The sequence below is a fragment of the Pseudophryne corroboree genome, chromosome 11, assembly GCF_028390025.1.
Source record: "Pseudophryne corroboree isolate aPseCor3 chromosome 11, aPseCor3.hap2, whole genome shotgun sequence".
Lineage (NCBI taxonomy): Eukaryota > Metazoa > Chordata > Amphibia > Anura > Myobatrachidae > Pseudophryne > Pseudophryne corroboree.
In genome coordinates this window covers 93,494,711-93,510,176 of record NC_086454.1, presented here as the reverse complement: position 1 = coordinate 93,510,176, position 15,466 = coordinate 93,494,711, and the positions used below count along the sequence as shown (strand labels likewise).

The 15,466-nt window shown below is 46.9% G+C and overlaps 1 protein-coding gene across 4 annotated transcripts in view; it reads left to right on the top strand.

Annotated features, from left to right (window-relative positions):
- The window catches only part of AGBL2 (AGBL carboxypeptidase 2), a 226,613-nt gene that overhangs the window by 140,357 nt on the left and 70,790 nt on the right, over nt 1-15,466 (top strand). For all 4 annotated transcript variants that reach the window (XM_063944554.1, XM_063944555.1, XM_063944553.1 and 1 more), the window contains 5 exons: nt 995-1,154; nt 1,409-1,535; nt 2,798-2,898; nt 4,343-4,473; nt 13,783-13,849. In XM_063944554.1, coding sequence (XP_063800624.1) covers nt 995-1,154; nt 1,409-1,535; nt 2,798-2,898; nt 4,343-4,473; nt 13,783-13,849 — 586 coding nt within the window. The remainder of the gene's footprint in view (nt 1-994; nt 1,155-1,408; nt 1,536-2,797; nt 2,899-4,342; nt 4,474-13,782; nt 13,850-15,466) is intronic.

The window sequence follows — 15,466 nt, the reverse complement described above, 5'->3', positions numbered from 1 at the left end:
TGCTGGTTTTCCAGCATCAATCCCACTTGCATAGATAAGATACTGACATTGAGGCGTGGCCGGACCGTGCGGAGGGCTGGCTGCAGCGGCTGCGTGACGTCACATGCAGCTGCTGCGAGACGGGCAGCGACGAGTAGCCCCCGGCCAGCGTGCAAAAGCTGCGCTGGTAGGGAGCTACTCCTAAAGTACAAAAGCATTGCCGCTGTGCGATGCTTTTGTACTTCAGCGACGGAGCAGGGACTGACATGCCCTGTGCTGGGCATCCCCCTGCATGTCAGTTTAAGTGATCGTAGCTGTGCTCAATTTAGCACAGCTACGATCAACTCGGAATGACCCCCATGGTTTTGTACGGGTGTGGGATGATAGACAGTGTCTAGTTAGACAGTCACCACATGTTAGACAGATACTAGGTTGACAGGGTCAAAAGGTTGACATAAAAAGGTAGACCGTACAAAAGGCTGACAGGAGGAAAAGGTCGACAGCGTCAAAAGGTTGACATGAAAATGATTGACAATAAAAAAGGTAGACACCATTTTTTTTTGCATTTTTGTGGTTGGTGTGGATAGTTTTGCCATCTGGGACCCCCAATTGTAGAAAGGCATCCCCTCGTGGGGTTCGCTTCGCTTGCCACAAGGTTTATAACCAACCCTATGCCGACATGGATTAAGAAGGTATGAAATAGTCCAAAAAACATGTCAAATTATATTTAAAAAAACTGTGCCTACCTTTGTTATGGCGACCATTTTCATGTCGCCCCTTTTCACCCTGTAGACCTTTTCACCCTGTCAACCTTTTGTACTGCCTACCTTTTTCATATCGACCTGTTGACCTAATGTCTGTCTAACATATAGTATCTGTCTATTGACTGTCTAACTAGACACTGTCTATCTATCATCAAGATACCGTTTTGTACACTGTATTTCTGAAAGAGACAGAGCTCACAGAGGTAACAAGTGCAGTGTAACTGACCTGCGTTGTGTCGTCTTTCCATCAGGATTTCTGCAGAACGAGAGGTTCTTCTGTACTGTGACTTTCACGGGCACAGCCGGAAAAGCAACGTGTTCATGTATGGCTGCAATAATAAGGGTCAGCCAGAGTACAAACTGCACGAGAGGATCTTCCCTCTGATGCTGAGCAAAAACGCCCCAGACAAGGTACCGGAATCATATTATTGTAGAATATGAGGCTAACCTGGTACTTTATATAAATGATTGGAAATAATAAAATAAATGGAGCTACATAGAAGTGGTCATATTTCTGTCTTGTTGTTTTCCTGTAGCTGGTCCATTCTTTTACATGTAGTGCACCCATTGCATGTCTCACTGCTCTATATAGACTCAACTCTCTATCTATACAGTATTTAGCCCTATGGAAAAGATGTAATACTGACCGTGTACATTCCATTTAGTTCTATTTTAAGGGCTGTAAGTTTAAAGTACAGAAAGGTAAAGAAGGCACCGGCCGGATAGTAATGTGGAGGCATGGCATCAGGAACAGCTACACCATGGAATCTACGTTTGGTGGCTCCACATTAGGTCAGTACTCCTCTCTCCATTACTAATCATTGGTGCCTGCTTATAGTGAGCTCTCTTCTGTTGCCGTGTGTACTGGCTGCTGGCTCTGTACACTCAGGTGTGATGCTCCCATAGTCCATCCAGCCTGAGCCCCTGTCACACCTACAGACAGCGGATGCAGCCTGGTAACTCACTAGGAATTGGTGTCTCATAAATATTGTCAGTAGAAGTATTTGTGATGTCATTTTATCTCAGACATATCGGTTCAGGCTGCCTCCACAGCAACCCAACTGCACCGCTGAGACACCTCTGTAACTAGAAGGGCCCCTATAGGTACAGAGAGTTGTGAGGCGGTGAAGAGGCACATTGTGTGAGAGTACATATGTATCCAAGGCCTACCTCCTGCCGCATTACTAGATAAAACTTTTCTATTTCAGTTTAGGAACACTAAAGCCCAAATTTAACAAACAGATATGGGCCGTGAAGGTAAAATCCATTATTCAGTGTTACATTGACATTCCATTGTAGCTGTATTGTAAAGTATTTCTACCCACTCCACTCATATTCCTCCACACTCAGATAGCTGAAGCTCCTCCCATGTTTTAGGACAGTGTCCTGATTGGATCTGATGCTTATTTTTAAACGGTTATATTTAATATATCCTCTTAGGAGTAGCACCGCCTTCCTAATATATCAGCTTAGGATATTGGTTCCCAAACTGGCTATCATGGCACCCTGGGGTGCCTCAGGGCACTTGCAGGGGTGCCCTGGGTTGGTGGTCCAGGATCAATTCAAATTATTTATGGTCATTGTAACAGGCAAAACCAGTGCTGGTGGCTTCTTATCATAGAATGTGTGGGCAAACAGTAGTGAATTCTGTCCCTCACCATATAACTGAACCTAAGGATGACATATAAACACAATTTACATAATTTAATATGTGTTTCTTAATTTCACAATAGGAAACTTTTGGCCTAGGGGTGTCATGAACAACAAAAATCTGATACTCTGGGGCGCTGTGATTTAAAAAAGTTTGGAAACCACTGGTTTAGGAGAAGCACCTGCCTCCTAATATATCCACTTAGGAGAAGCACCTCCCTCCTTGTATATCAGATCAGACTTTGTTAGTTATAGTTTAAGTTGTCTAGTTATTTCTTGTATATCATTCAGCTCACTAAAACACGATCCTTTGATATACTTTAATCTTACGCAGTGTATTTAGCTACTTATCATGTGCTTGTTTACATTGCTTTTATGTATTTGGATATCTGCAAACATTGCAGGGGACAGAAAGGGAACTCATTTTACAGCAGGTGACCTGAAATCGATGGGTCACCACTTCTGTGACACACTGCTGGACTTCTGCGATCCCGACAATACCAAGGTGAGTGCATTTTAGGGAGTTTTGAAGACCTTGAACGTCCTTGGCCGTTAGAGCTGTCCATCTGTAGTTTAATAACAGCTGGAAAGCCATTATTATGGGTTCAGTATGATATCCTGATGGCCAGAAGCCGTCAGAATTCCGACAGCCCCTCCAAAAGTACCCTAACCCTGCCTTCTACCCTACTCTAACCTCCTCTTTCAAGTGCCGAACCTTACCCCCCCCACACACCAGTACCTAACCATAACCTTCCCGTCCCTGCACCCTAACCCCCCCTTCTAATGCCTAAACATTACCTCCCCGCTGTGCGGCAGAATGCAAGTGCGTCCCGCTGGAAGAATGAGCGGGGAGCGGGATTCTGGGCGTCGGTATTTTGACGCCGGGATCCCAAGCTCCATCGTGATTTTGACACCGGCCTTATGCCGTTGTTCGGTATTTCGGCGTCGGAAGTGTTGGACTGGGTCATGAAAGGTCCACTGGGAAAATGCAGTGGTAGGGGCCCATTTTTAGGGATCTCCAGATGGGGTGTGGCCAGCCACCACAGAGGTTTGGGTAACCATTAGAGAGTGCATGGTCTGGGCCCCTTGATAAATATATATAGTAAACACTGCTAGTGTACCATATTAATAACAGGAATGCCCTGTAGAAAATACACCATAGTCCAGTATAAGGTAACATATGTATAATGTATAATTCAAGTGCACAGTCTGGAATCTGGAGAGGAGGTGGGCCCCCAGGCAGTGGGTCACACCGGGGGTTTCCCCTGTACCCCAGTCCAACCCTGGGCGTCGGTGTTTCGACCGCCGGGATCCTGTCTGGCGCCATTTTAACTTCAACGCAGTACTATGGGCCTAATTCAGTCCTGATCACTATGCTGCGTTTTCATACAGCTGGCAATCAGGTCCAAACTGCGTATGCAACGCAATGCGCAGAAGCATCGCACGGGTACAAAGCGGATCACCGCTCAACGATGGGTTTGTGCGAAGAATCTATTTGCACGGGCATTCACAAGGAGATTGACAGGAAGAAGTCATTTGTGGGTGTCAACTGACCGTTTTCTGGGAGTGGTTGGAAAAACGCAGGTGTGTCCATGCATTTGCAAATATGGATCCTGACGTAAATTCCTGTCCCGGACAGGCTGAAGTGTTCGCAACGGCTGAGTAAGTCCTGCGCTACTCAGAGACTGCACAAGATCTGTTTGTACATCTCTGCTACACGTGTGTTCGCACACCTGCAAAGCGAAAATACACTCCCCTGTGGGTGGCGACTGTGCGAACGCAGGACTGCAAAAAAACCCTAGCGAGCGATCAGGTCTGAATTAGGCCCTATTAGTATTGGATGCATACCTGTAACGGATTACATGTTTCCACTATAGTTTGTGTGTGTTTTGTGTTGTGCCTGGTAGTAATGGCCTGTACCTGTCCAATAAATATCCCATCTCCTGAAGGTCCAGGTCTGCTTGTCCGAGATCAAGACTTTAGTGCAGGAAGAAATAAGAGAGAAACTGAAACAGCTTGGACGGAACATTGATTCGGATGTGAATTTGAGCGACATATCATTGTCGGATATTGAATCAAGGTGAGAGCGGGACCCTGTACAGTGCAAGCTCTCATAGGATGGGACCTGTCTGCTATTGGAACCACATAAGGGATGTAGACAGTAGGTTGACAATATCAATGTCGACACCACAATGTTGACAGTTATGATGTTGACATTCTCAGCAAGTGAACGTGCAAAATGCTGATATAGTCAGAATGTCAGTATTAGGGTTATGCTGTGGGTTGGAGAATTACGTTATGAGGGGGGTCGGTTAGGGTCATGCATTAGAATGAGGGGTAGGGATTAGGGATAGGTTACAAGGGGGGGGGGGTTAGGCACTAGATGGAGAGGAAGGATTAGGGTCAGGGATAGGTTACAAGGTGGCAGGTTAGGCACTAGATGGATGGGTAAAGATTAGGGTTAGGGATAAATTACAAGGGGGGAAGGTTAGGGATAGGTTAGGGGGGGGAGATTAGGCACTAGATGGAGGGGTAGGGATTAGGGTTATGGATAGGTTAGAAGGGAGGAAGGTTAGGGATAGGTTTACGAGGTGGAGGGGATTAAGGATAGATTACAAGGGAGAGAGGTTAGGGTTAGGCAATAGATGGAGGGTTAAGGATTAGGGTTAGGGATAGGTTACAAGGGGCGGTTAGGCACTAGATGGAGGGGTAATGATTAGGGTTAGGAATCGGTTACAAGGGGGGAAGGTTAGGAATAGGTTTACGAGGTGGGGGGAATTAGTGATAGATTACAAGAGAGAGAGGTTATGGTTAGGCAACAGATGGAGGGGTAAAGGTCAGGGATAGGTTACAAGGGGGGTATTAGGCACTAGATGGAGGGGTAAGGGTCAGGGATAGGCTACAAGGGGGGTATTAGGCACTAGATGGATGGGTAAGGGTCAGGGATAGGTTACAAGGGGGGTATTAGGCACTAGATGGAGGGGTAAGGGTCAGGGATAGGTTACAAGGGGGGTATTAGGCACTAGATGGAGGGGTAAGGGTCAGGGATAGGTTACAAGGGGGGGTATTAGGCACTAGATGGAGGGGTAAGGATTAGGGTTAGGGATAGATTACAAGGGGTGAAGGTTAGGGATAGTTTACGAGGGGGAGGATTAGGGATAGGTTACAAGGGAGGAAGATCAGAGTTAGACACTAGATGGAGAGGAAGGATTAGAGTTAGGGATAGGTTACAAGGTGGCAGGTTAGGCACTAGATGGAGGGGTAAAGATTAGGGTTAGGGAGAGGTTACAAGGGGGGAAGGTTAGGGATAGGTTTACGAGGTGGAGGGGATTAAGGATAGATTACAAGGGAGAGAGGTTAGGGTTAGGCAAAAGATGGAGGGTTAAGGATTAGGGTTAGGGATAGGTTACAAGGGGCGGTTAGGCACTAGATGGAGGGGTAATGATTAGGGTTAGGAATCGGTTACAAGGGGGGAAGGTTAGGAATAGGTTTACAAGGTGGGGGGGATTAGTGATAGATTACAAGATAGAGAGGTTATGGTTAGGCAACAGATGGAGGGGTAAAGGTCAGGGATAGGTTACAAGGGGTGTATTAGGCACTAGATGGAGGGGTAAGGGTCAGGGATAGGTTACAAGGGGGGGTATTAGGCACTAGATGGAGGGGTTAGGGTCAGGGATAGGTTACATGGGGGGTAGGGATTAGGGTTAGGGATAGATTACAAGGGGGGAAGGTTAGGGATAGTTTACGAGGGGGAGGATTAGGGATAGGTTACAAGGGAGGAAGATCAGAGTTAGACACTAGATGGAGAGGAAGGATTAGAGTTAGGGATAGGTTACAAGGTGGCAGGTTAGGCACTAGATGGAGGGGTAAAGATTAGGGTTAGGGAGAGGTTACAAGGGGGGAAGGTTAGGGATAGGTTATGAGGGGGGAAGTTAGGCACTAGATGGAAGGGTAAGGATTAGGGTTAGGAATCGGTTACAAGGAGAAAAGGTCAGGGATAGGTTACAAGGGAGGGAGGTTAGGGATAGGATAACGAGGGAGAGGGGGAGGTTAGAGTTAGGCACTAGACCTAGGGATAAGGGTTTTGGATAGGGCCAGTATACTTACGAGAACGCCGCTCTGTCATATGACTACCGGAACATGGATGATGCTGGTGGAGCTATCGGGTGCAGTCACCAGTGGGTTACCTGGTACGATATGTCAAGATTCTAACATGTCGACATTTCTTTAGTGTTTACATGATGAATGTTGATATGGTCAGTGTCAATATTATAATCATATTGGCATTCTCATCTTGAATCAGACCACACACCCACATACACAGTGAATTGGGCAATACAACAACTACACAAATTGCTGCATCACAGCTTTATGAAGATTTCCAGCCGTGTTCTTCACCAGGGTTACTAAGAGGAAGTCTGGTGTGCGTTACACAATAATCACTTTCCCCTGTGATGGAACCCTTATCTCTCATACAGCGCTGATGACTGCTACCATACTTGCCTGTTCTCCCCAAATGTCCCAAGAGATCCCCAAACTCCGGGAAGTTTTCCTAGACTCTAAATAGATTGGATCCTGATCTTTTTTCTTGTGAAGGGAGGGCGGGGTCCAGAGTATGTAGAAGCATCATCATAGCCCACCACCCCCTGCGTAATGACGCAAATCCCACTCTGCACATCCCCGATGGAGACCCCAGAGGGGACTAAATAGACAAGCATAACTTCTATGTGTTCGTTGCTAGCAGTTATTTTGTAAAAAAAAAGTCTCACTTAAGCTGGGTACACACTGACCGATATATAGCGCAAGCCCTATGGCAGGTGTGTACCCCCGATAAATCTGTGAAGGACTTCTGATGGCTGATATATAGGCACATCTGGCTGTGTGTATGAGTGGTTCGCTGCCTGCCCATACACTTGCTGCAGGGAGCTGACAACACAGCTGGGCAGGCAAATTCAAATGCCCGCCGAGCTGGGTTTCCTGACAGACACAACGAGCGGCCAATCCGTAAGTGTGTATACTTACCTGGATCATGACCACAGACATGCGGGTGGACGCCCAGCACAGGGCTATCTCACCCCGCATGTCAGGCTCCGGACGCACTGCACTCCCTGGCCGTGGCTTTCCCTTTCTTTAGTGCAGTCAGTGTAAGCACTGTCAGTGTAAAGGGGGGTACACACGGAGAGATCTGTGCTTAAAATCTAAGCAATCTTGCTAGATTGCTTAGATTTTAAGCACGGATCTGCCGTGTGTATGCCCCCCAGCGATAGCGATACGCGGCCCCGCGCATCGCTATCGCCGGTGCTAGATTGAGCCTGCATGCAGGCTCAATCTAGCGGGTCGCTCACTTCACCGTTGTGTGAAGTGAGCGGCACCCCATCGGCTTTCCCCCTCGCTCAGCACATCGCGCTGTGCTGAGCGGGGAGAGAGATGTGTGCTGAGCGGTCTGTGTTAAGATCGCTCAGCACACATCTCTCCCGTGAGTACCCCCCTTTAGTCTTCCGTGCAGCAGGAGTAGCCCGGCCCCAGGGCGCAATAATAATGGCAGCCGTGGTATTGGGCACCTCCCTGCCATGAATGGAATGGGGGGGAGGGGGAGAAAAGGCATCTAAGCCGGCCCATCGGTCTTCTTTCTCTGTGTCCCGGCGTGCTAATCTGCCCCTGGTGTCTCCCTTTATTTATAGCGGGTCTGCATGACGTAAGCGTGTGTGAGTGGTCTGCATGACATAAGCATGTTACCGTTAACAGGTCTGCATGATGTAAGCATGTGTGTGTTAGCAGGTCAGCATGATGTAAGTGTGTGTGTTAGCGGGTCTGCATGATGTAAGCGTATGTGTTAGCAGGTCTGCATGATGTAAGTGTGTGTGTTAGTAGGACTGTATGACATAAGAATGTGTGTGTGAGCGGTCTGCATGACATAAGCATGTGTACTAGCAGGGCCGGCAACAGAAATCTTGGGGCCTGGTACAGTGATATTTCTGGGGCCCCTTCAGATTATTATTTATATATATATATATATATATATATACATACACATTTTCCAAAAACTTGCCCCGTCACTCCTCTAAAGTAGCTGGCTGTGGTGCCCTTCCTTGTGAACCAGCAGGCCCACCGGTATGTAGACAAAGAAATTAGGTGGCACTCACAGGCTTGCAATAAACGTGAAAACTCCGTGAGGAGATTTATTGTGCAAAAACAGTAACGTTTCGGGGACGTGTCCCCTTCCTCAGACAATTGAATCGTAACACATGCAATGTATAAATAGTGTACAGTGACCCCACTTACCCCCTTCATCATGACTCCCAGCTGCGTGGACCACGGCTTGCCTCGGCGCCTCCCGACCCGCACTTCCGGTTTCGGCGTCACCGCCCAGCCGGAAGTGACGCATGCGGGCTTCGCCGGTCACCATGGAGACGCGCCGGGAGCCCTGTCAATGCAGAAACAAAAACAAAACAAGACACAATTAATTACAGTGAGAAAATGACACATAATAAAGCAGCACTCGGTCAGAGCTAGAGTGTCAGAAAAACCAATAACAAATGAAAACACTATTAAAACACAAACATCTAAAAACAGGAATAGTGTTAAAAAAATGTTTAAAAGTGACCAGTGAGTCAGGTGCTGTGTAAAAAATTACTCTTTTCTTCTAATAAATAGACCTGGGTGGCAAAGAGCCCGAATGGCTCCTAATCTGCAGGGCAGTATACATGTGTCGGTGGTATAGGTTAACCCTCAACTGTGAAATCTGTCACTAAAAGGCCCTACTCATTCTCAGAAGTAGTTCTTGGGTCGGCGTACTTAATACCCCAAAATTGATAGCCACAGACTTTGGACTCATGCCGATCTGGAATGATTCATAGAAAATTAATTAGTCCAAGGGACTCATTTAACCCTTTAGGGGCTAGGCAATCCAGGCGGTAAATCCACCTGGATTCCAACTGCAACAATTTTTTTCCCCTATCGCCACCCCTTAGAGATGCTGGTACATGGTCAATGGCCCTATATCTCAGACTAGCCAAGGTATGGTGCTTTGTGGCAAAGTGTCTAGCAACCGGTTGGTCACTAGTCCCTGCTGCCAATGCTGCTCGTATGGCTGACCTATGTTGAGTAAGTCTGACTTTTAATTGGCACTCCGTTTTGCCCACATAATAGAGCCCACACGGGCACACTATTATGTAGATGACAAAACGGGACGTGCAGGTAAGTGGCCACCCTATCTTCAATCTCTGGCCGGTATGTGGATGGGGAAAGGAATCTCCCACTAAGAAAAATGAACACGTCGTGCAACCCAGGCATTTGAAGCATCCGTTTTTCTTGCTCAAAAAATGCCTGGGTGCATTCTTGGCGTCAAAACCTGTGATATCGGTCTTGACCACCAAGTCTTTCAGATTTTTGCCCCTGGAAAAACTTGTCAACAGTTTACTGTTTTGAAAGCATTTTAACTCTGGGTCCGTGGTGACCATCCGCCACATGCTCTTAACTTGTTTAACCAAGTTCGGGCTGTTGGCATTATACTCGGTTACCCATGGAATGGTTTCTCTGGGCAGGGTTTTATGGCGCTGTTTGGCCTGTTTTTGAAAATTGGTCAGTGCCCTGTCTCGTGCTTTCTTAAGTTCAGCCATGGCGTAACCTCTCTCACTAAATTTTATTACCATCTCCTCTAGCTGCATCTCACGTGTGTTGGGATCTGTATTATTTCTGCAAACTCTGAGGAGTTGTGAGTAGGGTAAGCTGCGGATCATCGCTTTAGGATGAGAGCTTTCGGCCCGAAGCACTGTGTTCCGGTCCGTGGGTTTTTTGTATAAAGATGTCACAACCTTTCCTTCAACCAGCTGGATCCGGACATCCAGATAACAGATGTCTATCTTACTTGATGTCCAAGTTAGTTTAATGGGACTATTCGTGTCATTATGTTTCAAAATGATGTCGATAAGTTTTTGTATATCATCGTTCCACAAGACCAGAAGGTCGTCAATGTAGCGGAAGTAAAGTGAGATCTTACTTGAGATATTTGTATCTATGAAAAAAAGGTCCCGTTCCACCTCCCACATGAAACTATTGGCAAACGCTGGGGCCACCGGGGACCCCATCGAACAGCCCTGAAGTTGCCTGTAAAACTTCCCATTGAACAAAAAGAAATTATGTGTCAATGTGAAGGTCAATAGTTCAATAAACAGATCAATATCAGGACCCGAATACAGGCTATTGCCCGTGATCAGCCGTCTAACCGCTTCCAACCCCTCTTCGTGGGGGAATGACGTGAAATCTCCCTCACCTTCCGATGTCGCCATTCTGGGTTCTTGTGCCCGTCCCGGTGCTGCACCTGGCTGTGAATGTGTTTCTCACCAACGTGTCGACACCGTGCAAATCGGTGTTTACAGTGACTAAAAACAAAATGGAACTCTGAGGGAGGAGGTCTTGTTGGAGGGTGCCATGGGCTGGTTCAACGAGCTTATCCACCGCAGCAGAGCGTGGAACCAAATATTTTCCAAAAACTTGCCCCGTCACTCCTCTAAAGTAGCTGGCTGTGGTGCCCTTCCTTGTGAACCAGCAGGCCCACCGGTATGTAGACAAAGAAATTAGGTGGCACTCACAGGCTTGTAATAAACGTGAAAACTCCGTGAGGAGATTTATTGTGCAAAAACAGTAACGTTTCGGGGACGTGTCCCCTTCCTCAGACAATTGAATCGTAACACATGCAATGTATAAATAGTGAACAGTGACCCCACTTACCCCCTTCATCATGACTCCCAGCTGCGTGGACCACGGCTTGCCTCGGCGCCTCCCGACCCGCACTTCTGGTTTCGGCGTCACCGCCCAGCCGGAAGTGACGCATGCGGGCTTCGCCGGTCACCATGGAGTTGCTAGAGAGATTAGCAGGCTTGGGACAGGTTCCCAGTGAAACAATCATGATCACATTGGACGTGACCAGCCTCTATACTTGTATCCCCCACGAAGAGGGGTTGGAAGCGGTTAGACGGCTGATCACGGGCAATAGCCTGTATTCGGGTCCTGATATTGATCTGTTTATTGAACTATTGACCTTCACATTGACACATAATTTCTTTTTGTTCAATGGGAAGTTTTACAGGCAACTTCAGGGCTGTTCGATGGGGTCCCCGGTGGCCCCAGCGTTTGCCAATAGTTTCATGTGGGAGGTGGAACGGGACCTTTTTTTCATAGATACAAATATCTCAAGTAAGATCTCACTTTACTTCCGCTACATTGACGACCTTCTGGTCTTGTGGAACGATGATATACAAAAACTTATCGACATCATTTTGAAACATAATGACACGAATAGTCCCATTAAACTAACTTGGACATCAAGTAAGATAGACATCTGTTATCTGGATGTCCGGATCCAGCTGGTTGAAGGAAAGGTTGTGACATCTTTATACAAAAAACCCACGGACCGGAACACAGTGCTTCGGGCCGAAAGCTCTCATCCTAAAGCGATGATCCGCAGCTTACCCTACTCACAACTCCTCAGAGTTTGCAGAAATAATACAGATCCCAACACACGTGAGATGCAGCTAGAGGAGATGGTAATAAAATTTAGTGAGAGAGGTTACGCCATGGCTGAACTTAAGAAAGCACGAGACAGGGCACTGACCAATTTTCAAAAACAGGCCAAACAGCGCCATAAAACCCTGCCCAGAGAAACCATTCCATGGGTAACCGAGTATAATGCCAACAGCCCGAACTTGGTTAAACAAGTTAAGAGCATGTGGCGGATGGTCACCACGGACCCAGAGTTAAAATGCTTTCAAAACAGTAAACTGTTGACAAGTTTTTCCAGGGGCAAAAATCTGAAAGACTTGGTGGTCAAGACCGATATCACAGGTTTTGACGCCAAGAATGCACCCAGGCATTTTTTGAGCAAGAAAAACGGATGCTTCAAATGCCTGGGTTGCACGACGTGTTCATTTTTCTTAGTGGGAGATTCCTTTCCCCATCCACATACCGGCCAGAGATTGAAGATAGGGTGGCCACTTACCTGCACGTCCCGTTTTGTCATCTACATAATAGTGTGCCCGTGTGGGCTCTATTATGTGGGCAAAACGGAGTGCCAATTAAAAGTCAGACTTACTCAACATAGGTCAGCCATACGAGCAGCATTGGCAGCAGGGACTAGTGACCAACCGGTTGCTAGACACTTTGCCACAAAGCACCATACCTTGGCTAGTCTGAGATATAGGGCCATTGACCATGTACCAGCATCTCTAAGGGGTGGCGATAGGGGAAAAAAATTGTTGCAGTTGGAATCCAGGTGGATTTACCGCCTGGATTGCCTAGCCCCTAAAGGGTTAAATGAGTCCCTTGGACTAATTAATTTTCTATGAATCATTCCAGATCGGCATGAGTCCAAAGTCTGTGGCTATCAATTTTGGGGTATTAAGTACGCCGACCCAAGAACTACTTCTGAGAATGAGTAGGGCCTTTTAGTGACAGATTTCACAGTTGAGGGTTAACCTATACCACCGACACATGTATACTGCCCTGCAGATTAGGAGCCATTCGGGCTCTTTGCCACCCAGGTCTATTTATTAGAAGAAAAGAGTAATTTTTTACACAGCACCTGACTCACTGGTCACTTTTAAACATTTTTTTAACACTATTCCTGTTTTTAGATGTTTGTGTTTTAATAGTGTTTTCATTTGTTATTGGTTTTTCTGACACTCTAGCTCTGACCGAGTGCTGCTTTATTATGTGTCATTTTCTCACTGTAATTAATTGTGTCTTGTTTTGTTTTTGTTTCTGCATTGACAGGGCTCCCGGCGCGTCTCCATGGTGACCGGCGAAGCCCGCATGCGTCACTTCCGGCTGGGTGGTGACGCCGAAACCGGAAGTGCGGGTCGGGAGGCGCCGAGGCAAGCCGTGGTCCACGCAGCTGGGAGTCATGATGAAGGGGGTAAGTGGGGTCACTGTACACTATTTATACATTGCATGTGTTACGATTCAATTGTCTGAGGAAGGGGACACGTCCCCGAAACGTTACTGTTTTTGCACAATAAATCTCCTCACGGAGTTTTCACGTTTATTACAAGCCTGTGAGTGCCACCTAATTTCTTTGTCTATATACATACACATATATACCACTTCAAATCAGGCACTCTCCACAATATTGAATGCAATAGATTATTTTGCATTTGATATTGAGGAGAGTGCCTGATTTGGTGGATATTCGGTACAATTGCACCTGTACAGAGCACCCCGTTGTTGGATCGTATGGTGAGAGTGCGGAATGCTCCTACCAAGCGCCAAGTAGGACACTAGTACTATAGCCGCAGACTTGTATCAGTAGTCAGGACCCTGAATTATCTATTGTGATGCTGCATTACTATTAAAAGTCTGTAGTAACATTAATCTCTTGTTGCCATGCTTACAGCACCAGTGGATCAAATAGCTCTGAATCTGATGGACTCCCAGCACATCTGCTTAACATGGCGCATAAGGTGAGCGCTATACAGTATTTCTGGGAAGGGCAAGCACAAACAGGTGTACTCCTGTTTGCAGCACTGTAACAAGGCTTACTAGTGTCCTGTGCCTCCCGATCACATGATGTCATGCAGAAGGGGCGGGACATATACCGCCGGTAAGCACAGAGCTGCCTGGAGCAACCTTAGGATGAGGATGGGTGGTGGTGGTGGTGAGGTTCACGCTGCAGTCGGCATGTCTGGAGCAGCCAAAGGACGCACCTGCTTGCTGCAAGGTGCCGTTCTGAGGGGTCGAGATGGTGCTGCCCACATAGCCCTGCTCTCTGTACTATGGCACGCCACTCGCACACCCATAATTGTGGCCCTTCCTGTTTGTGTAGCATACTGTGTGCATGTTTAGTAAATGAGCGCACACAAATACTAGGGTGCATCTCAGAAATAGTTTTTTTGGTGGGCCCACTTTGTCTTTGAGTGAGTAGTGTATGCCCATATTATTTCCAACTCTGCACTGGGCTCAGTAAGTAAAATGGATTGCAAATGATTTACTGCAGCATGAAACCTTGGGTCTGATTCAGAGGTGCCCACAATGACTTGTGCACCTGTGATCGCGTTCGGTATGCCAATGACTCAGACGCCATCTTGTGTATAGAAACACCCACTGCCAGTGCCACCGGACACACTAATTCAGGCAAATACACACATAGAAGGACTGACAGCTTAATTAGCATATCTTAGGGGTTCATTCCGAGTTGATCGCTAGCTGCATTCGTTCGCTGTGCAGCGACGAGGCAATAAAAGGCACTTCTGCGCATGCGGCGCAATGCGCACACGCAACGTACTATTACAATGAACGATGTAGTTTCACACAGGGTCTAGCGAAGCTTTTCAGTCACACTGGTGACCGCAGAGTGATTGACATGAAGTGGGTGTTTCTGGGTGGCAACTGACCGTTTTCAGGGAGTGTTCGGACAAACGCAGGCGTGCCAGGAAAAACACAGGCGTGGCTGGGCGAACGCAGGGCGTGTTTGTGACGTCAAAATAGGAACTGAATAGTCTGAAGTGATCGTAAGCGCTGAGTAGGTTTTGAGCTACTCTGAAACTGCACAAAATAATTTTGTAGCCACTCTGCAATCCTTTCGTTCGCACTTCTGCTAAGCTAAAATACACTTCCAGTGGGAGGCGGCATAGCGTTTGCACAGCTGCTAAAAACTGCTAGCGAGCGATCAACTCGGAATGACCACCTTAGTCCGGATGTAGTTCAATAAATCTACAGTCAAGATGGTCGACATGAAAAAGGTAGACAGTACAAAAATTCAACAGGGTCAAAAGGTTTACATGGAAATGGTTGACACAATATTTTTTGGGGGTGTTTGGCGTGAAAAAATCTCATTAGTTTGCTGTCTCACTTGCTGTTCTTCAGGCAAGGGGCCTCGCTGCGCCCGACGCAGTTTATGATTCTCAATTCTAGTCCACGTGGATGATAAAGGATGAAAAGGTTGAAATAAAGTAGAAAAAAACAAACGAAAAAACTTGTCATGTCGACCTTTTGTACTGTCTACTTTTCATGTGTCAACCTTTTGACCATGTCAACAATTTGTACCTGTCGACCTAATGCATGTTGACCATTTGCGGTCA